This window comes from Pongo pygmaeus, chromosome 16 (genome assembly GCF_028885625.2).
Source record: "Pongo pygmaeus isolate AG05252 chromosome 16, NHGRI_mPonPyg2-v2.0_pri, whole genome shotgun sequence".
In the NCBI taxonomy this organism is placed as follows: Eukaryota; Metazoa; Chordata; class Mammalia; order Primates; family Hominidae; genus Pongo; species Pongo pygmaeus.
The window spans coordinates 90,231,782-90,253,338 of NC_072389.2; the positions used below are offsets into that span (position 1 = coordinate 90,231,782).

The 21,557-nt window shown below is 44.2% G+C and overlaps 1 protein-coding gene across 4 annotated transcripts in view; it reads right to left on the reverse strand.

The window, feature by feature from the left end:
• PDE8A (phosphodiesterase 8A) overlaps window positions 1-21,557 on the reverse strand; it is a 154,341-nt gene that overhangs the window by 17,679 nt on the left and 115,105 nt on the right. For all 4 annotated transcript variants that reach the window (XM_054450981.2, XM_063652879.1, XM_063652880.1 and 1 more), the window contains 9 exons: window positions 21,248-21,299; window positions 21,116-21,158; window positions 12,206-12,283; window positions 7,898-7,968; window positions 7,313-7,477; window positions 5,868-5,916; window positions 5,241-5,376; window positions 3,522-3,720; window positions 364-581 (listed from right to left, as the gene is read on the reverse strand). In XM_054450981.2, the coding sequence (XP_054306956.1) occupies window positions 364-581; window positions 3,522-3,720; window positions 5,241-5,376; window positions 5,868-5,916; window positions 7,313-7,477; window positions 7,898-7,968; window positions 12,206-12,283; window positions 21,116-21,158; window positions 21,248-21,299 (1,011 nt within the window). The remainder of the gene's footprint in view (window positions 1-363; window positions 582-3,521; window positions 3,721-5,240; window positions 5,377-5,867; window positions 5,917-7,312; window positions 7,478-7,897; window positions 7,969-12,205; window positions 12,284-21,115; window positions 21,159-21,247; window positions 21,300-21,557) is intronic.

The window sequence follows — 21,557 nt, forward strand, 5'->3', positions numbered from 1 at the left end:
GTGGTGTGATCACGGTTCACTGCAGCCTCAGCCTCCTGGGCTCAAGCAATCCTCCCACCTTAGCCTCCCGAGTAGCTGGGACTACAGACACAACCACCGAGCCTGGCTAATTTTTTTTTTCCTTTTGTAGAGACAGGGTCTCCCTACGTTGCCCAGGCTGGTCTCAAACTCCTGGGCTCAAGTGATTCTCCTGTCTCAGCCTCCCAAAGTGCTGGGATTATAGGCATGAGCCACTATGCCCGGCCCACTGTATACTTTGTACACTTTAAATGGGTGAACTGTGTAAGATGTGAATTATATCTCAATATAGCTGTTTAAAAAAGACAGAGAGGAATCAACACACTTCCCAATCATTGTTCTTACCTCTCCATGTTTTTAAATATATTGCATTTATCATCTCCAGTGGTCAGCTGGAAGGCCAAGGCCGCATGGTGGCTCTCCAGCACAGCAGTGTCATTGTACAAAATGGCCAGCTCACTTCCAGCATTACACAGGAAGGAGTTGGTTCTCCCAGGGTGATCCACATCATGAATGGTGGCTGCAATGAGTGCAGCGACCTCATCAATTGGATCTAAAGTTTCCTGAAAACAAGAGAGCTTTTAAAAACTGGGGTATGACACTGAAGGCAAGGAAGCCTTCTGTATAGTTTTCTTTCTCCCCTATTACTTTCAGGTAAGAATATTTCAGATTTCTAAGAAAAGCATACTACGTGAGCAAATCTAGTTTTCCTATCTCCACCCTGAAACAGTTATATTTCTGCATATTTGTTAGTCTCACACAAGTTAAGGACTTACCAAAATACAGGTGTTCTCAACAGATAGGAGTCACCTCCTCAGCCAGTCTTTCTCTAGACCCATCACAAAAAAAGTCCTTAGTCTGAGATATTGACTTAGACCAGCATAAACTAATATTAATAAAGGAGAGAAACAATTTTAAATAAAATTTAAAATAGGCACCACTTAACATTAACTGGGAATTGGTTTAGTTTTCTTCCCCCTTTTAGTGCTATCTTTGTCAGGTTGATGTCAAGAGTTTTGTGAGTTTGACAAAATGGTCTGGAAGTTTTCCATCTTTTTCAAGACTCTGAAAAGGTTTATGTAACATGGAAAAATTCCTTAAAGGGCTAAAGAATTCACCTGTCCATCTGGGTCAGGAGCCAACTTTTGAAGAAATTAAATAATAATTTAAAAATTACTAAAATTACTTCCATGTTATTAGCCTCTTTTTTTTTTCTTACTTCTTACATCAATTTAATTTAAAACATTCCATTAAAACTATTTTAAAGCTTTTGATTTAGTACATATGTGTGCAGTACTTCTATTTTCTGCTTTAATTTGTATATTTTTGTGTCTTTATATCTTAACTAGTTTGGCTAGAACTTCATCTGTTTTCTTGGTTATTTCCAAGAGCCACAATGGATTATCATTTTGCTTTTCCCATGTTTTTTTTCTTCCCTTTTTAAAGTAATTAAGGCATTTAAAACATAAACCTTTAAATATATAATTGGCTTCATTCTATAAGTTTTGACAGATAAGCTTCTCATTTTTGTTGTTTTCTAACTAATGTCATTTTTGGTTTTATTTCTTTGTTGATTCCCAAATTATTCAGAATATTTTCTCATTTGTTGTAGCTGACATTTTAAATTTAACCATTAGTTATTCTATTTTGTTGTGTTGTGGTTAGAAAATATAGCCTATGAAGTTTAGAAGTTCAACACATTATGTCCCAGTATAAGATCATTTTTGGAAATACCCTACAGACTCTTGAGATGTATAGCTAATAAATCAGCCTTGCAAATTTATTTAAATTGATTTAAATTAAAATTCAATAATTTAAATTTTAAGTGCGCAAATAGTATGGTATGTGAATTACATTCAATAAATGCTCTTTTTTTTTTTTTTGAGACAAGAGTCTTGCTCTGTCACCCAGGCTGCAATGCAATGGCATGATCTTGGCTCACTGCAACCTCCACCTCCTGGGTTCAAGTGATTCTCCTGCCTCAGCCTCCCAAGTAGCTGGGATTATAGGCCTGTGCCACCATGCCCAGCTAATTTTTCTATTTTTAGTAGAGATGGTGTTTCACCATGTTGGCCAGGCTGGTCTCGAATTCCTGATCCATCTGCCTTGGTCTCCCAAAGTACTGGGATTACAGGTGTGAACCACCATGACATTTCAATAAATGCTCTTAAAAACTGTTTTCAGTTAGCTCTCTAAATATATATTTGTATGTTGTCTATAGAGTAGTTTAAAAGCAATACAGCAAAAATTGGGTTCTTTATATGCTGAGCCATATTGACACAGATGTCCCTCTGTTGTTACTTGTTTTCATAATTTAGAAAACAGTCCCCTTCTCTGGACACCAATTTTACCTACAGTCTGATTTGATTTTTTCTGGAAAAAAAAAACAACAGAAATAAGAACTAGAGGGAGCACGGAAAGTTCTGAGAAGGTTTACCCTTCAAGGTGAGGAATGAACACTTGTTCACTCCCTCTGTGTGCCAGATGTCATCTTCTACTTTGCTCTCTGCCAAATGCTAGTCCCGTGATACAGAGGAGGAAATGCGGCCAGGAGCCACTTGCCCTGGCCCTGCATGATTGCAGTCATCATAGGCCCCAGTCAAGGGAGCAACAGGTCAAGGGCAGAAGCTTCAGAAACTAAAGTGGTTTGGCATGGCCCAAAAGTGGCCTGTGACTGGGGCACAGGAGAGGAAATGATGAGGAGCTCATTGTTGAGGTGAGTGTGGAGAGCTGTAGAGTTTAAAATTTAAATCCTGAGGGAGGTGGGAAGCTGCTCCTGGGAATGACAATATCAGGTATGCTGTTTCAGAAAGATAGCATTGGCAGTAGGGTAAGGGCATTCCACGGGAAGCAGGGCAGGCAAGAATTCTAGTTTGGAACTGCCCAGATGCGAAAGGATTGTGGAGGGCCTCACTGGGGCAGCAGCAGGAGATGAATCTGAGAACATTTAGGTGTGACAGGAGGCAATGTCAGATGATCAACCAGATGTGGGGGGTTGAGGAGTGGAAAGAACCAAGGATGACTCTCGGTTTCTAATCTGGGTATCCGGTTGGATAATGGAACCCTGGATTAGGTAGATAACCCTGGGTGGGAGCAGTGCTGGGAACAGAGATGATGAACTTGGCCTTAGAGCCCTGCAGACTTTCATGTACAGATGGAGGCCCTAAAGTGGGGATATCCAACAGTTACTTGGCTCTACTAGTGTACAGGCTTGGAGTGAGACCCCCAGAAGAATAGCCCTATCCTGTCCTCGTTAGGTTTCTCCTCCGGGACCAAATCCTGCCTCTTGTACCCTCATGGAATGGCTGGGATTATGTCATGAATTAACACATCAATTTCCCAAAGCTAGTGTGGCCTCCTGCCTGATTCCTCGTATAGCCTTGCCCTTCCTGTGCCAGGCTGCACACGTGAGCAGTCATGCTATGTATCTTAGTGGAGGCAGGAGCACTAGACTCTCCCCACTGCTCCTGCCCATTAAATGTGGCATGTAAACAACAGCTCACCTTTATCCTCTCCTTGGAGAGAAAATAGGCAGTGGCATGAAGCACATCAGCAGAATGTGTAGAATTGTGGTAGGGATTGGAGGAATGATAATTGGCTTCGATAATTTGTAACCATGATCTTAGCGTTGATTCGGAGCAGTGTAAGAATTCACAGATTCCGAAGCGAGCAAACATTTTGAGACCAAGATAAATCAAAGGCCTATAGAGAGAAAAAACCCCACAATATTAGAACAAAGCAAACAAACAGGCCAAGTGTTTGAGGCCTGAATAGGTTCCAAGCCAAATTTCAGAGAGTGCAGGGCAGCAAAGTGGAGATTGCTTGGGCTGTGCTGGCCTCTCTCTGGTGGGGCCAACCAACTCTGGTTCCACTTCTTGCCCTCAGGGGACCATGATGCACGGGTGAGAGCTGGCTGTCCACAGCAGCTCTGACCTCAGCCTTGTTGGGGCCCCCGATTTGTTGGGGGGAGTTTGCTCATTCTGTCCTTCCAGGTTCAGCTTCCTACTAGCACTAGTGGGTTCCTCAAAATAACCCTTTCTCCAGGCTAAGCTTGTACCACCTTGCACTCTACCCTCTCCTTTGGACTTGCTGGACCAATGCCATTGGCCAGACATCCTGCCTATAAGAAAACATTTTCTGAAAATGTCATATAAGCCAGACACTGCCGTATGCAATGGAATTTTCTCAACACCCACCTTTCTGGAAGTGGGTGTTAAAGTATGAGGGGATTTCCCCTGAGGTGACCAGCTGGCCACCAAGTTAGGTTCTTACTTGAGAAATCACCTTGACCCAGCATCTGGCCCTTGCCTGTGAAGGCCAAGAAACTGGCTGTGTTGAGGCAGTATCCAGAAGTGATCACAGGCCTTAAACTGACCTGCCTTAGCCCAATTCACATGGATGTAATGTCACTAGCATGTAAACCAGATGCTCAAAGACTCATGTGCCAAGGGAGTATTCTTTTCAACTCTCCTTGGCTGTGCTAGGAGATGGGGAAGTAGAACGTACCAGAAGGTAAACTCAAGGGGAGCCTGAAAAAGTCAGGAGGTTATCTTGGGGACAGGTCACCCAGACTGAGATGAGACCTGAGGAGCCATCCCATGGCCCAACCAAGCACACCTCTGCCTAGACACCCTAGGGGGCAGTCCTGGCTGGAATCAGCTCTGTGGACCTCCCTTTCTTGTGTGCCCAGCCAACTACCACCTTTGGTTAACAGCTCTTCTCCCGCAAGGGAAAAAACTCAAGACAAAACCCCATTCCTGCTCCCACTCTCTGTAATCACACCCAGATGAGGATGATTGGGGCTTTGGGTGTCCCTATGCCTATCGCCAACACAACAACCAAAAGCTGGGAGCAGCTCTTATCACATGTGTATGTGTTTCTAATAAATTTTGGTTCTAGGCTCTGAGCAGATCTCTTACAGCAATCTTAACATATTACCACCTACAGGAGAAATACCTTTATTTCACGGAAAAAAGTCCTGTGCTACCTGGAGAAGTCACTGGCTCAGCTGCATGCTTTCCATGAATGTGCCATAACTGTGGCCAACAGACTCTCCCCCAGGCCCTGGTGACTCAAAGCCACCTGGTGCCCTGCTACTCCTTCCTCAGGGCCCCTCCCTGACCAGGTACCAGGCTCGTGCACAATCCATACTCCTCAGGTAGCCTCCTCACACAGGCCCTGGGAATCTAGTTCTCCCTCTGCTGAGCTCTGCATGAACTCACCTATTGTGGGTGGCAGCCTCCAGTTCAAAAATATCAAAGTCCCAGTATTCCTCATTTTCCATGGCCCGAGCTATCCGTGGTGGGACATCATCAAGGGAGATGGGAGTGATTATATTGCTTGAAACCATTTGAGTGTCTGTAAAGTGATGTAATTTGGAGAACAAATAGGCTTTAAAGGATTAACTTTTTTTTTTTGAGATGGAATTTCACTCTGTTGCCCAGGCTGGAGTGTTGTGGCACAGTCTCAGCTCACTGCAACCTCCGCCTCCTGGGTTCAAGTGATTCTCCTGCCTCAGCCTCCTGAGTAGTGGGATTACAGGCACCTGCCACCATGCCTGGCTAATTTTTTGTATTTTCAGTAGAGACAGGATTTTGCCATGTTGGCTAGGCTGGTCTCAAACTCCTGACCTTGTGATCTGCCCATCTCGGTGGTGTGAGCCACCGCTCCCGGCCAGGATTAACTGTTTCTTAGGGAGGACAGTACTGCCTCAGGGACAGCTGCTTTGTTTCTGAGGTTTTATGATATACCAAGAAACTTCTTAATGAGGTGAAAAATTATTTTCATCACTTAAGCTAGACTGCAGTATTATAGACAGTGATCTAAGAAATTAAAAAGGAAAAACTTACTTTTTGTTGAAAGAACATATTCATTCCCTGATAGTCTTCGCAAACCATCCTGATAAAAATCAAGGAAACAAGAAAAAGAAAAGTCACAACTATTCTTTCCTTCCTGGAAACTCCAGGTGGTCCTCCCACAGGACAACTCAGGGCAGCCCTCTCCACCAATCCACTCAAGGCTGCCCTGGGCCCAGCAGGTCCACCCCTGTGATCGACCACTGACCTCAGTCACTTACTGGAGAGCACAACAGGCTAATGCTGGGAAGGATGGTCCTGGCCCTGTTGGAAGCTAAACTCAGGAGCAAGGTGAACACCCGGGAGGTGAGCTTGCATCTTTTGAGTGGTGGGTGGTCCTTAAGCCCAGTATTCTTGCTTGCACTCCAGGACCATTTGGTTTCTTAGGGACAACTCTGCTCTGCCCTCAGTCCTTCTCCATTTTCCTGCAACCCTCCTCACTCTGAGGACACGAGGCTTTCCTGGAAACATTAGCTCCTCTCTCACCTTGTAAATGAGCTCATTCCCCACAGCTGACTCTCCTGGGCTCCTCACCACTGCTTCCAGACCACCTAGCCCAAACCCGTACTCTCAGCAGCCCCTTTTCTCCAGTCCTGTGGCTATTCTCATCTGCTCGCCTCCAGGACACTATCCTACCCCATCCCTGATCATTTTCACCTCTTACCTATAGTCTGGAGGAGACCCTGTCTCAAATAGGCAAGACCACAGTGCGATATTATCAGCATTGGAAACACTCTACCTTCTAGATTTCTGCCTGGAACCTTATTTTTATAAAATCCAGTGACTTCAGAAAGCAGGAATTGGGAGGGAGGTGGATTTTGCTTCTGACCAAGACAAAAGCTGACAGAGCAATGGAATAATCTGTGCTGCACAAAGTTGTCCCTCTCTTGTGAGAGCTCTACACCAGACATGCTGAAGGAGGCATCCAGGACCCCTCAAGAGTCTATGGCACAAAGCCCCCTTCTAGTGAAAGATTCCCAAACCCCTCTTTCCTACAGTCATCTAAATGTGTGTGGGATGCTTTGAAGGCCAAACTGTTGCACCCCCTGGCACCATTTTAAATACATATGGCGGGAGAAAGACAGTCTTTCTGTTCTACACTGTCCCAGTTTTGAAGATCTTTAATACAACTAAACAAGCTTTATTTAGATAAACTACTGTAGAAGCCCTAAGCAACACTGGAGAACTGGTGCTCAGCAGACTGTCAGGATTACATTCCTCCCTGCTCTGCTCCAAGCTAAGCTCTCCCTAGGAGGCAGGCAGCAGGTGGGTGCTTGGCCAGAGAATAGTAGAACCCAGGCAATGGAGGAGAGTTTAGGTCTTGACTGAACCCTACAGAACCCTGCCTGCCTCTTCAATATCTGTTTAAGTGAATAATCTCTGAGAAAACAACCAAGAACAGACAGGCTCTAGCCAGGAGTCTAGTCAAATATACTTACAGACATTAAGCCCCCAACAAGGTCACTGGCATGGGGATCATCATCTTTAGCACCAAACTGTGGTGAATATAACTCAGTGGTTCTCAGAATTTCCAGCACACGGTCTAGGGCTTCTGTCACAGGCATGGGACTACTTTCCTGGGCAGCATTGATAATATTGATTACCTACATTATGGAAAGAAAATACTTGAGTTTCATAACTTAAAAACAATGGGAGAGCCAGGCATGGCGGTGCGTGTCTATAATCCCAGCTACTCAGGAGGCTGAGGTGGGAGAATTACTTGAGCCCAGGAGTTTGAGACTAGCCTGGGCAACAGAAATGAGAGAGCACATCTCTAAAAAACAACAGCAAAAACAAAACAAAACCCAACAGGACTCAGTCTGGCCATGGTACTTAATACTAACTTAAGACTAGTTAAAATGCCCATGTCACACATCCTCTCTCTTCAGAGGAGGCTACTAGCACCACACAACTATGACAGCATTCTCATTACTGCGGGTCCCTGTTTCTTCTCATTGGAAATGATCCTTGGGGAGAACAAGGAGTATGTGTGCTCAATGGAGACAGACCACAAACTGCTTCACCTTGGTGATGGGCGCCTCAATTGTCATGGAATGTATCCGGGCCATGGAAGAGTGTCGTCTCTGGCTGGAAACTGTGGAGAAAGGGATGCACAAATCAGGGCGTGCACAACCCTGGGCACCTGTCTTGAGAGCAGAGGGCTCAGTGTGCTTGGCTGCATGATGAAGGCGCAGGATAGAACTGAGTTTGCTGAGCTTCCTTCCCATCCTAACAAGCCTGGGGTTCTGGCATAACCAATTCTGTTTCCTTCAGTTCTAGGCACTAGAATGCACATATGCCTCCACGGACTGAACTTCTGATGTCACAGGCCAGAGAGAAAACAGAGGAAACAATCTAGCAAGCCAAAGTCAAACAGCCTCTTTTTGTGTCTATGACAATAAGCCTTTATGATTACTTAGCTTGCCATTCTCTAGGAGTAAAAACGTTCTGGAAGACAATGCCACACAATGCTCTTTGTTTCATATATGGCAGGAGCAATACATTCAACTCACCAATAACTGAAATACACAAATTTCTGGTTAAATTTTTCAAGGTACCCTCTGGTGCTTCCCACTGTTATGTTTAATCTAGACTGATTAGGTAAATATCTTCAATGAGGCAGGCAGCAATTCTTAGGCTCTAAAGTTTGTTAATTTCTGTTGTTCCTGTCAAGATATGGTTCCTTTGGGGTGAGGAGAAGCCCGGGCAATACAGGCAGAAAAAACATTAACATCCAGTCCTGGGTATCTCCACGAACAATCCTATCAGGCTAAATGCTGCTTCCCAAAGACGTTACAGAACCAGGGGCTGTCCCAGAGACTGATGTGCCAACCTCATTTTACCAATGAAGAAACTGAGGCCCAAGGAAAGACACCGTCCAAAGTTAACCAATTCCGGGGGTCTCAAATGTTTTAAATTTGGGGGCCCAACTAAACTTCTTAAAATTTTGGTGATTATAGGATTGCCAACTTTCCATTTTACCCAACAAGGTCATTAAACCAAAAATAAAAACTGCTATTTTATCACTGTCATAAAAGGACTTGTTTTCATTTAAAAATAATTGACATATGCTTGTAACAAACAACAGAGATCTACTGTACGACACGGTAACTACAATTAATAACAAGGTATTCTTGAAAATTGCTAAAGGTAGATTTTAAGTGTTCTCACCACAAAAAAATGAAAGTGTATGAGGTAATACACGTTAATCAGCCTGATTTAGTCATTTCACAATGTACAGATAGGTCAAAACATCATATACATGATAAATACACATAATTCTTGTCAATTAAAAATAAAGGAATTAGAAAAAAATCAGAGCAATAAGGTAAGAAAAAAAGTATAAAGATTGTCATGACCGTGTATACAGAAAGCCCAGAAGAATCTATAAATGCACTCCTCTTCTTTTACACTAAGTTTACCCAAGCTCCTAGATATACAAAGTCAATATACAAAAATCAGTTGTATTTCTATAACTATATACAATAAGCAATTGGAAATTTAAACAAGTAACACCATTACAATAGCATAAAAAACCATCAATACTTAAGAATAAATCTAATTAAAGATTTGTATGATTTCTACAACGAAAATGTAAAACATTGCTGAGAGAAAACAAAGACAGCCTAAATAAATGGAGACATAGCATGTTCATGATTTGAAAGACTCACCATTATTGAGATTTCAATTTTCCCTGAAGTGATCTACAGATTTAAGGCACTCTGAAAACAAATCCCAGGAGGGTGTGTGTATAAACTAAGAAGCTCATTCTAAGTGTCACATGGAAATGCAAAGGACCTAGAACAGCCAAGACAGTGAAGAGGAACAGCTACCTACTACCAGGTATCAGATATCAACACTTACTATTACGTAACTGATTGTGATATTGGTGCAAGCGTAAACAAACAGAGCAGTGGGACAGAATAGAGTCCAGGAACAGATCACATATTCGTAGTAACCTGATTTATAATAATGGTGCTACTGCAAAAGATGTTTTTTCAATATGGTGGTAGACCAGCTGGATTTCCCCAGGGTCAGGGGCAGTCATCCTTGATCTCTACCCTCACCAGATATAAAAATGTAAAATGGATCAAAGACCTAAAACGAAAGATACAACAATAAAACTCCTAGAAGAAAACAAGGGAGAATATTTTCATGATCTTGGGATAAAGAATGATTTCTTAAATAGGACACAAAAAGCACTAGTAATAATAGAAAACCTGATAAAATAAATTTCCTTAAGAACCTCTGCTCTTTGATTAAGAATCAAAAGATACGATTTAGAGGGGAGAAGGCAACAGACTAAAAAATATATATTTGTGATACACAGATAACCTATATCTAGATGATATACAGAATCCCTACAAACCAACAAGAAAAAGATATACAACCCAATTATAAAAATGGGCAAAAGACTTGAATGGCACTTCAGAAGAGGATTATCCAAATGGCCAATAAAAAGGTGCTCAACTTCAGTCATAAGGAAAATTAAAATTAAAACCACTGGAATGGCTAACATTTTAAATTCTGGTATTACCAAGTGTGGGAAAACATGAAACAACTAGAACTCTCACAGATGAGTGAGGAGAGTAACATGGTGCCATATGTTGGAGCTATTATTGGAGAATAAAACTGGAGAGCACCATTTGCAGTTGCTCTAAGGCCTAGCAATCCCACCTCTAGGGAGAAGACGAGCATATACATCCACAAAAAATGACCTGTATAAAAATGTTCATGGCATTCTTATTCTTAGCAGCCTCAAAATGGAAACAATAAGAAGATGTGTACACAAATTGTGGTATATTCCTATAATGGAGTACTACTGAGCAATAAGAAGGAAGGAACTATGACATACCTAACAACATGGAAGAACCTCGAAAACATGAAAGTCCAAGAAGCTAGACACAAACAAGCCATACTGTACGATTCCAATTCTATGAGGCACAAGGAGAGGCCGAATTAATTTACAGTGCTAGCAATCAATGGTTGCTTCTGCATGGTTAATGATGTGTTTGTGTGTGTGGATTTTCTATATCTATTTTGGGTGGTGATTACATGAGCATACAGAATTGTCAAAACTCACTGAAATGAAACTTAAGTGAATTTCATTGTATGTAAATTATAACTCAAAAATCATAAAAAGTTATAAGAAAAAAATGTTTATTAAAACACAGAAATATACCAAGGAATCCAAAGGATCAACAAACATTAGCATGTGGTGAGTGAAGACTGTTCTGGGCAGGGACCTCAGCCCTGCTCTGTGCTGCTCCAGGACTGCAGAGGATCTGGGACTGTAATCACGACAGCTACAATGAAGATGACGATGGCAGCTAACACTAACTGAGTCCCTACCCTTACTTACCAGGCACCATACACACTCATTTAATCCTCACACAATCCTCTGTAGGCAGCAAATTATCCCCACTTTACAGATAAGGCAATGGAAACACAGAAGTCCACCCTCAAGGCTACACAGAGAGTAGATGAAGCTGGGACTTGGATTGAGGTCATCCTGACACCAAAGCTTACAGTCTTCCTATAACCCCATACCGCTTCCTCACTGGCACCACCCCAATCCTGCCCTCAAAGCAGGGGTGTAATCTGTATGGTCCTTCCAGTGCAAGGAGTACACGGCATGTCATCTGGGCCTTACAACAAATCTGTGAGGGATGAAAGGGTGGCATTTGATCCCTACTGTATAATCTTAGCTGATATCACCTTGGAAAAGTTTGTCTTTTGAACCAGTATAACCAGCTCTGTATCCTTCTGTATTCATTTTTGGGCCAAAGAATGTATACAGCTAGCAGCAATACCTGTCTCCACACTCTGTATAAACAATGTTGATTACATTTTGAAAACTAAGTCATTCAGAAGCACCTACATATTCTTTTTAAAAAGTATATTTCAATTAGAACTTAAATATTTACGGAATAAGGGTCTTTCACAATTCCAAAATCGAGCTCACCTCTCTCTAAAAGTTTCCATGGCAAACTGCAAACCACGATGGGATAGATCTTTAAGAATTACCAAATGCAAACAATTATAGCAGATGAATTGACATCTTCTGCTGTTACAGTTTAGAAAAGCAACTACAGAATATATGGGAAATGTATCTTTTTCCTTTTCTTTATTTTCTGATTCCATTAAAAGGCTCAGAATGGAGCCCATTGGCAGGAGTCCACAGAGAGGGAGAAATGGAACACTAGTTTCCAGAGGGTTCCCTCCTCTCCCAAGAATTGGAGGTAGACAGGATGAGCCTGGGCAAGGCAGGGCAGGGCTCCATGTGTTCAACAGTGATTTGATCACATTTTTTTCTCGTCTTTGTCACTCACCTTCAGTTGCACGGGAGGCAACAGCTTTGACGTCTAGTGAGCCTTTTCTCCTGTCTTTATGTTTGCCTGTCTGATTATCTGTAGAAACAAATGATAAATCACCTCTTCAAAGAGATTTAAACAATGTATTAAGAAAGGTTACCAATCTAAAAATTTTTAAAAACTCTCAACTTTAAATGTTGTAAATGCTACAAAAGTAAACACAGTACAGAGATGAAGGCTATGAAAAACCACTTTTATGGGGGTAGAGTTTTTCAAAATGTCCCACCAGGTGCACAGATAAACAAGGGCTTTATACTTTCAGATTATGTAATTACAGAGTCCCAAGACATAAAGTGACAACTGATAGAAATAACCTTAGGAGAATTTCTCCTATTACATTTCTATATAATTGAATAAAATTATGGGAAAATTTTGATCCCCACTCATCTTGCCCCAAGGAAAAAAACTCTTTTATTTTCTCTACAAAATAAGGACTACAATATCCCAGGGAAAACATTCTTCTCTTTCCTAGGGTAGTATGGTGAACACTGTTTGAGGTATATTTCAAATGACAGTTCATCTGCCTCCCTTTCACCCCCTCTTCTCTACGAAGGACACACTACTCTCCTAGGCTTCAAACGGGACTGTCTTTGACTCTTCTCTAATCCTGACCCCCACACCAATCACTGACAAAGCAACTCTGACTTACCTTCCTGACCCCTTCTCTGTGCACCTGCTGGGTACCATGCATCCCCATTTCACAGACAAGGAAACTGGGAGCTGCTTTGCAGATGAGTGCACAGCAGGGTGGGCACTGACCTCAGCTCTTCCCACAGCCATGGAGTAGCTTCTCTGCCTTGTCTTGGCTTCCTCACTTGGAACTTCTCTCCCTGCTCAAGGACAGGATCCGACTGCAGGCCCTTAGCACTTCCTCTGCACCATCGAGAAGCCTCTTCACCTGCTCTTTGCTTCTTTGCCCAATTAAACTAAATCCTCTTCTCTGTGGGCACTAAAGAGTGAATGTGTCAAGGTCACCAACGACCTCCTTTTTGCTAAATCTGAAGGCTACAACTCAATCCTTACCTGACCTGACTTGATTGTGGTACTAGACACAACTATCCCTTTCTGGACACTCCTGTTTGCAGAGTCCACACTCTCCCGGTTTTCCTTCCACTTCTTACTACTCCTTTTTAGTTTCTTTCATGATTTCCTCTTCCTCAGTACCCCTGGTGTTTCCAAAGGTGGTTTTTCAAAAGGTTCTATCCTTAGCCCTTCTCAGTCAACAAAACCTCCTTGGGAGATCTCATTCCTTCCTATAGTTTTAATTAATTCCTATGTTGCCATCTTACCCCAGGCCTCTCTCCTGAGCTCCAGACTTACATCTTAACTTACCATTTACCACCTCATTTAGACACTCCTCAGGCACTGCAAAGGAATTCCTTAACCACCATGAAGTCCTTATCTTTTTCCAAATCTGCTCTTTAACCCAGATCACTGAACAGCACGTACCATAAGGTAGACAGAAGTCATCCATCACTTCTCCCCCTCCCCTCTCCTCTCCTCTCCCTCCACTGGGTCAGCCAAATCTAAGGATTCTACCTCCTAAACACCTCCAGTCTATCCCCTGCTCTATCCCTGTCCAAGCTCAGACATTTGTCATCCTCCCTGGATTAATGGCCTCCCAGATTGGTTCCAAAACACCAACCTTACCCCTTTCAAATTATTCTCTACAGGCAGCCAAGCAATCGTTGTAAAACAAAAATCCAACCAGATCTCTCAATCAAAACACTTCAATGGCTCATCCTTGTCTTTAGGATAAGATTCAAACTCCTCAGTGTGGCACCCAGAGTCCTATGAGGTCTGTACCTCCTATCTCTATCCACCTTGAACTATTTATGATTTGTTAATTTGCCTCCCAAACCTCTATGATTTGGTACAAACCACTTACTTGGAAATGTGCCTCTCCCCTGCCACCTTCTTCGCCTGGTTACCTCTGATCTTCTTTGAAGATGCAGTTCAGGTATCATAACTTTTGGGAAACCTTCCCTTAAAGTCTCTCCACACCACCCCAACAGTGCTGGGTAACAGCCTGCTTTATTGTCTTGCCTTCTTGCCTTCCTTGCTAACGTGAATGACTTGAGGGCAGGGACAGTTTTTCCTGTCTTTCCTAGGTGACCAGCACTGTGCCTACCATCTGCTAGAAGCATATGTGTATAGAAGCTCAATAAATACACATTTGCTTCACCAAAAACCTGCACCTTCCTGTGCACAAATCAAAGTTCTGTTAAATCAGCCACTCTGATTCTGTGGCTCCCCTGCTCAAAATCCTTCAGCATCTCAGAGATAAAGAACTTCCTGGCATTCAAGGACAGGGTAAGGTTGGCCTGCAGCAGCCTGCCTTTCATCTCTCACTGTGTTTCCCATGAATGTGCTGCATCAGCACAACTGCTCCGCCTTCCATCTCTGGAACAGCCTTGACACCGGCTCCTTCCGTCTGAGACAACACTGCACCCTCTCCAAGTGTTCATTCCTTCAAATTTCCCCTCTTCTCAACCACATGGAACCGGAAGTGTGTCTCCTTCCTCTGAGCTTCATGATCAGTAATGTCCACATAGCCACCTGATGAGCCTGGGCTGGGAACTTACGATTATTTGTTCCTTCATTCTTCCCTCTTTTATTCCACTCAACAAACCTTCACCCACCATGTGTGATGCCCTAAGCTAGGCATTAGGGAGGCGAAAATGAATGAGGTATGGTCCATGAACTCGAAAGGAGATGGTCAGTGGGGAAAAGGGTGGGTAAATTAGGAGTTACAGTAATAATTTTGAAGTTCAGGAGGAGCCTGGAGGAGGAAGTGGCAGATTCTCAAGGGAGTGGGGGCAGAAAGGAGATGGATGGAGTCTTGTAGCTGCAGCCAAGATGAGGAGGAGGACGACAGCATTTCTAGGAGGAGGAAACTGCTTGTGCAGATGGAGCAGTGTGGCTGGAGACGAGCAAGCAGCAGAGTGTGTATGAAGGACGCACTGTGAAAAGTGGAGGGAGACTAAGCAGGCTTTAATTTCTACTTGACTGTTTCAAAGTTACTTTATGTAAATACAAGATCCTCTTGTTCCCAAAAGCCCTGCTAAGCTCACTGCTCCCCTAGTCCCTGTAGCACTTTATAGATGATTCTAGCAATTTTCGCCCAGAGGATAGAGATGGACCATGTCTCCACCCTGTCACCCCAGTGCCCAGCTCTCAGAAGCTCTCCTCAGGGAACACCAAGAGGTTGAAGATGAAGTGTGAGGCTTACATCCCAACGAGACTACCAGCTCCTGAAGGTGTGCTGCGCCCAGGGCCCCATGCTTACTGGGTGCTCAGAAAACACATATTCATCCTGAGGTATCAGGCCTGCCAGTGGAGAGAACACTAACTAGGCCTCCACAGCCGGGCTTGGGCTCAGGATCACCTGCAACTTCATGTCTCTGCTCTTGGCTTCCTGTTCTGTAAAACAGGGTCCATAAACTCTGCCCATCCTTTCAATACAGAAAAATTAATAGCATTTCCTTGACCTGCTGGGTAAATCCAGGAAACCCTGGAAAAACAGTGGGGGTGATGAGAGAGGGTAACCAATCAGTACCCCTCAAAAACAGCAGCTTCCTCCAACTTGCATTAGCCCTGCAGCCTGGAAGTATGAGCTCCAGTTTGGATATGAGGAAGTCCAGGCCCCAGTATTTTATGTGACTTGCCCAAAAGTCATTCTGCTGGGACCACAGCAGACTGTTGGAACATCTCCTCAGGCACTATCAACAAGCATTTGCAGAGCACTTACTCTGCAACGGGGCCACCTCCAAACTGCCAAGCCCACAGGACTCTCTGCACATGGGCCTCTGGTAACTACCTCTTCCTCCCAAGAAAGCTCACTTTCTCCAGGTGCAGACCAAATCTCCCAAGTCTTTTCAATGATCTATGAGGCCTCTAACAATGGCCCCAACCCTGGTAGCCCATGAGAACACCTGCAAAGTATGAGGCCTGGGCTCCATTCCATACCACCTGAACAAGAACCAGAGCCTGTCACATTACCGGCAAGGCCTGTCCTGACTACCTCCTAATCCCCTGCATGCCCAATCCCCTGGCTTTATTCTTCTCCACAGAACTTAGCACCATCTGATATACTGTATGTTTATTTGCTTACTGTCTACCTCACCCCCAGCTAGAAACACATCTTGCAAGCAGAGACATAGATGTTGCCTGGTGCACAGCAGTTGTGCCCTGAGTTTGGATGAATGATGAATGAATGAATTCATCCTGCTCCTCAATGCTCCCCTGGCCGTTATTCACATGTCTATTATTGCTGGACTACTTTCTTGGTGCTCAGTCTTCCTGCCTCACTTTCTCTCTTCAGGAGAGGTGGCCCAGGGCCAAAAGTTTTGGCTTATCACTTCAGATATGGTAAGTTCAAATCTAAACTTACTATCCACTCCCTGTACAAACCTGCTCTTATGATCTTATTTGCACTTGTTATTTTAATTAATGTTATCCAGTGGCCAAGCTAGGTATCTTGGTGTCATTCTCAAGTCTTCTCTTTATCCCACACAGTACTCTGGTTCCCAAATCCTACTGATTATACTTAAGTAACTCCTGAATCCAGTCTCTGATTGGGCTCCTGAGGCTGGATTCAGGAGTTACTTTGTCTTCAATCTCTTTTCTCCATGACTATCTTTCTAAGACCTGACCCATTCCCATTTACCTATTTATAAAGATTCCCTTGGTCTTCCTCTGCCTACAGGATGAATCCAAACTGGCCTGACCCAGCCTCGCTTCTCGATGCCTTTATGGGTGCTGCTCCTCTCACCTTGTCCTCTGCATGACTCCTACTTCTCTCCAGACATCAGGTCAACCATCATCATCATCGCTGCTGGGAAGCATCCCCCAGCTTTTCTCCAGTGTGGTACTACAAACCACAGCATATTCAAATTATTTTCTCCTGCCACCAGACAGTCAAACTCATGTTCATTTCTGTATGCTTACAGTCACGCTCAGGGCCTGACCTAGAACAAGTCAACAGACTGGACAGTTGTCACTGCAATTTGGTATCCTCTGTGAGACAGTGTCACATGAAACCAACACATGGGCCAGGGAAAAGGGAGCATGTATTGGGATTTTATTACTCTTTTGGATGTCCAGACCCTGAACCTTCCTTCCCATGTCTGGGGAGTACTAAGTCTTCTCACTATGGAAGGGAGCCAGAGACTCCATTGCTCCATACCCAGTTAGTGATAGAATAGGTGACACAGGCCCAGCCAAATGAGTGCTTCCTTCCGAGAGTCTGCTTTTGAGTGAGTGAGGCAAGGAAGCGAGGTATGAAGAAGCTATGCTACCCATGGTGAGAACAGCAACACCCTATAACCAGACCTCAACAGGGCCAGTGGTGCTCAAAGCTCAGTAGTGACAGCAGGGGCCCCCTAAGCACAGTGCTCCTATGGCATGCCTATGGCAGTGGGGACAGTTGCTCCGCTTCCCCAGGTTCCTGCCTCCTTTTCCAAAACTAGTTCTAGAGCTTTCTTGTCCAATCTATAAGCAACCCTATTTCCTTCCAGAAAAAACTCCTTTTCTGCCGAAGAATTGATTTCTGTTGTGTGTAACCAAGGACTTTGGCTGGCCCATGGCCTATAATAGCTCCACCCTGCCTTCTCAAGTGAAGATGGCCAGTTGAGACCTTTGGACATAAAGCTGGTTATGCTGCTAAGAGGGGAGGTAGGATGGGCAAGTGGCTCGTCTGGGTGGGATGGGTAAAACTCCTAAGTCAGTGTTGACCAAGTAAAACGACCAAATGGCCTGGTACAAATGCAGTTTGGGAGATGCTCCCCCTGCCGAACATTTCTTCTGACTGCATCACTGACTCTGCCTCTCAGTCCCAGCTCTGCCATAACCCGGCTGCCCAACTCTATGCTGTCTTTCAACTTTTTTCTTTTTTTAAGACAGTCTTGCTGTCGCCCAGGCTGGAGTGCAGTGGCGCGATCTCGGCTCACTGCAGCCTCTGCCTCCTAGGTTCAAGCAATTCTCGTGCCTCAGCCTCCCCTGTAGCTGGGACTACTGGCCCATGTCACCACACCCGGCTAATTTTTTGTATGTTTGGTTTTCACCATGTTGCCTAGGCTGGTCTCAAACTCCTGGGCTCAAGGGATCCACCCGCCTTGGCCTCCCAAAGTGCTAGGATTACAGGTGTGAGCCACCACACCTGGCTCATTGAACTTTTCTGAGCCTCAGTTTCTTCCTCTGTAATAAAGGAATATAAATAATAGTCATACCTACTTTACAGTGGTATTCTTTTTTTTTTTTGAGATGGAGTTTCACTCTTGTTGCCTAGCACGATCTCAGCTCAACACAACCTCAGCCTCCCAGGTTCAAGTTATTCTCCTGCCTCAGCCTCCTGAGTAGCTGGGATGATAGGCATGCGCCACCACGCCTGGCTAATTTTGTATTTTTAGTAGAGACTGGGTTTCTCCATGTTGGTCAGGCTGGTCTCGAACTCCCGACCTCAGGTGATCTGCCTGCCTCGGCCTCCCAAAGTGGTTGGGATTACAGGTGTGAGCCACCACACCCGGCCCTATGGTACTATTCTTAAGAGTTAAAAAAAAATGCTTACAACCAAGTAAAAGCCCCCTGTGAACTTGCAGTGTAGGACTCTCCATAACAGGCCCACATGTGCTGCTTTCTACTCTGACTTCTCCAGCCCCTGCAGTCTGACTTCTGCCTTCGCCATTCTCCTGAAACTGCACGTCTGCAGGTCACAGACGAGCTCCTGAATGCAAAGCAAAAGTTTTTATCCATCTCTGGCTCCACATCCCCCTCCCTCCCTATGTGCACTTCAGCCCTGACCAGTCTTGATGCTTCCCGTTCTCCCCGCCTTCAGCTTCAGTGACACTCTCCAGACTCCCTCTTCTCTGCTTCTGTTTCCTCCTTCTCTGGAGGTAGGTGGTCTCTAGGAATCCACTTCACCCCTCCTCTCCTTTTCTTGCTGTTCTCTTCCACTGTAACCTCAAAGTTTCCATTCCCCTTTACCATCCCTGGTTTCCATCACTTCCACATCTGTGCTACTTGCTAATGCTTGGCTGGCCAGAAACATTTGCATCGCTAGTCCTAACCTCTTTGCAGAATACAGAAGCCAGCTCTCAGCAGGTACTCAACAGAAATCTGTAGAATAAATGGGCAAAGGGGTGAATAAACAAACCCACCTGACTGCCCACCAGGACCTCACAGGTAGAGCTCTCCACATTCATCACCCCCAGCCCTACTGCTACTTCCTGAATCTCCAGGCCCAGAAACAACCTTTTCAAGGACTTTCTTGCTTTTCTCTCTCTAGTCCCACACCATCATCACATCTGGCCTCTCTTCTCTCTTCCTACTGTCATCACCTTATTATTCCCTGGCCATTGTTTTCTTTCCTCTCGACCATGGCAATGCTGGTATTCTTCTCTCTGGTGTCTCCTTCCATGTCATCTTACATACATGTTCTAAGAGCTTCTCAGAGCTCAGATGTCATCACGCTGCTCCCTGACTCACAAATCCTCAGAGACTCCCACTGTCTACAGATGAAAATGGAAACTTCCCACCTAGCATTTAAGGATTCTTATTGACCCAAATACCTCTTTCCCCACTGACCTTTTATACAAGTCAAAATTTAGTACTTGCTTTTTCTGGAACATGCCCTGTACTTTCCCTCTTCTATGCCTGTTTTTATTGCTGGAATGCTTTCCCGCTCACGTTTCTTTTCTTATTCAAATCCACCTCTCCGTCTAGAAGACTATCCACTGCCCTCTCTCATTTCTGCGGATCACTTCTTATCACTTGCTGTGTTCCTTTGGGTCAATGTGTCTCTCTTCTTTTCAGACTAAATCTCTGATTGCTCCTGGGCACCCATAAAAACTGCGCTTCAGAGCCCTGGTGTCAGTCCTCCTGGATTCAGGTGCTAGCTCTGCCACTTCCTAGATGGAGATCCTCGGGCAGATTATTTAAACTTTCAGTTCCCTTACCTGTAAAGAGAATTTCACCTAAAAATGCTTACCTCCTTGAGTTATTCTTAGGCTTCATTAAAATAAGCTGTACCTAAAGCACTTAGCACAGGTATCTTGTACACATTAAGTGCTCACAAAAATATGTAGTAAATGTTTCTAGAATGAAAGAATGAACTGTTCTGGTAAGGCAGAAAGCGTATCACCAACAGCATGAAGGGAAGTCTTCTTCTTAGAGGCTCTTACAGACCAGCTGGGCAAGGAGAGCACACTACTCAGGCAAGGCAGGGTGGCACTCCAAGTGTCTACACAGACACTTGACGGAGCACCTCCTGCCTGAAGCTGGAGTGGCCCTTCACCATCCCAGCCCAGCCCCTTCATCTGTGAGGGCCAGAACAGGAAGTAGCTTGCTGAAGCCATGACATGTTTGAAGGAAACAGGTGACTCCAAGCCAGGGAAATGCATTTGCAGTAAGAAAGCTATGGGGATGAGCAGATGGTGTCCAAGGCATGGTTAAGAAACACAGAGGTCAGGCAAGTGCAAGGGGCCCGGCTACCTCCCTGTAGGCTGGCAGTGGTAAGTGTCAGGACAGATGAAGATGTCCTTGTTAAAGAACTGTGGGATAAACACCCAACCCTCTTAAAGCATAAATCAGGTTATAAAACCACACTTCACATGAGTTCATGCATTTCAGTTGACCAGTTCTTTCCCTCGCAGGCTCAAGAGACCTGCCCCAGGGCACCCGTCAGAATGCTCACAAGTGCTCAAGTCCTCTGTACAAGTGACTCATAAGCCAGCCTGGGGAGTCAAGGAGAGAAATGTTGCCACAATCTGAGGAAATCCCACCATTACACCAGGCAAGCTAGTTAAAGATCTGTTTTTATTTTTCTCCAAAAACTCAATGAACTCTAAGAATAAATATGGGGCACCGTACCTGTATGACTGTCAGACTGAACACATTCGGATATTTTCTCAGCCTAAAAGTGAATTTTAAAAGCCATTAGTTCTGATTGCTGAAAATCTTGCTGGGGTGTTCCTGGGGCCCCAGGGGGCTCTCCTTACGTACCTTATTGTTGCCATTGCACACTCTGATAATGGACACATAGTGTCTAATTTTTCTGCAAGTAAAAAACAATGCATTATTTCTCTTCTGACTAATTTGATGGATATGTTGTTAATTTTTCATTATGAAAATGGCACCTCCCTTTTGCAATACACAAAATACTCTGAGAACATTTCTTCTCACCGTGACCAAGGCCGCCAATAAATAAACAAGAGATCACAAACATCCTTTGGCATCTCTGTACAAGTGACTTCAGTAAAAATGACAAAATTCTTCCCAATTAATCATGAAACAATCACATATACATGTTTTT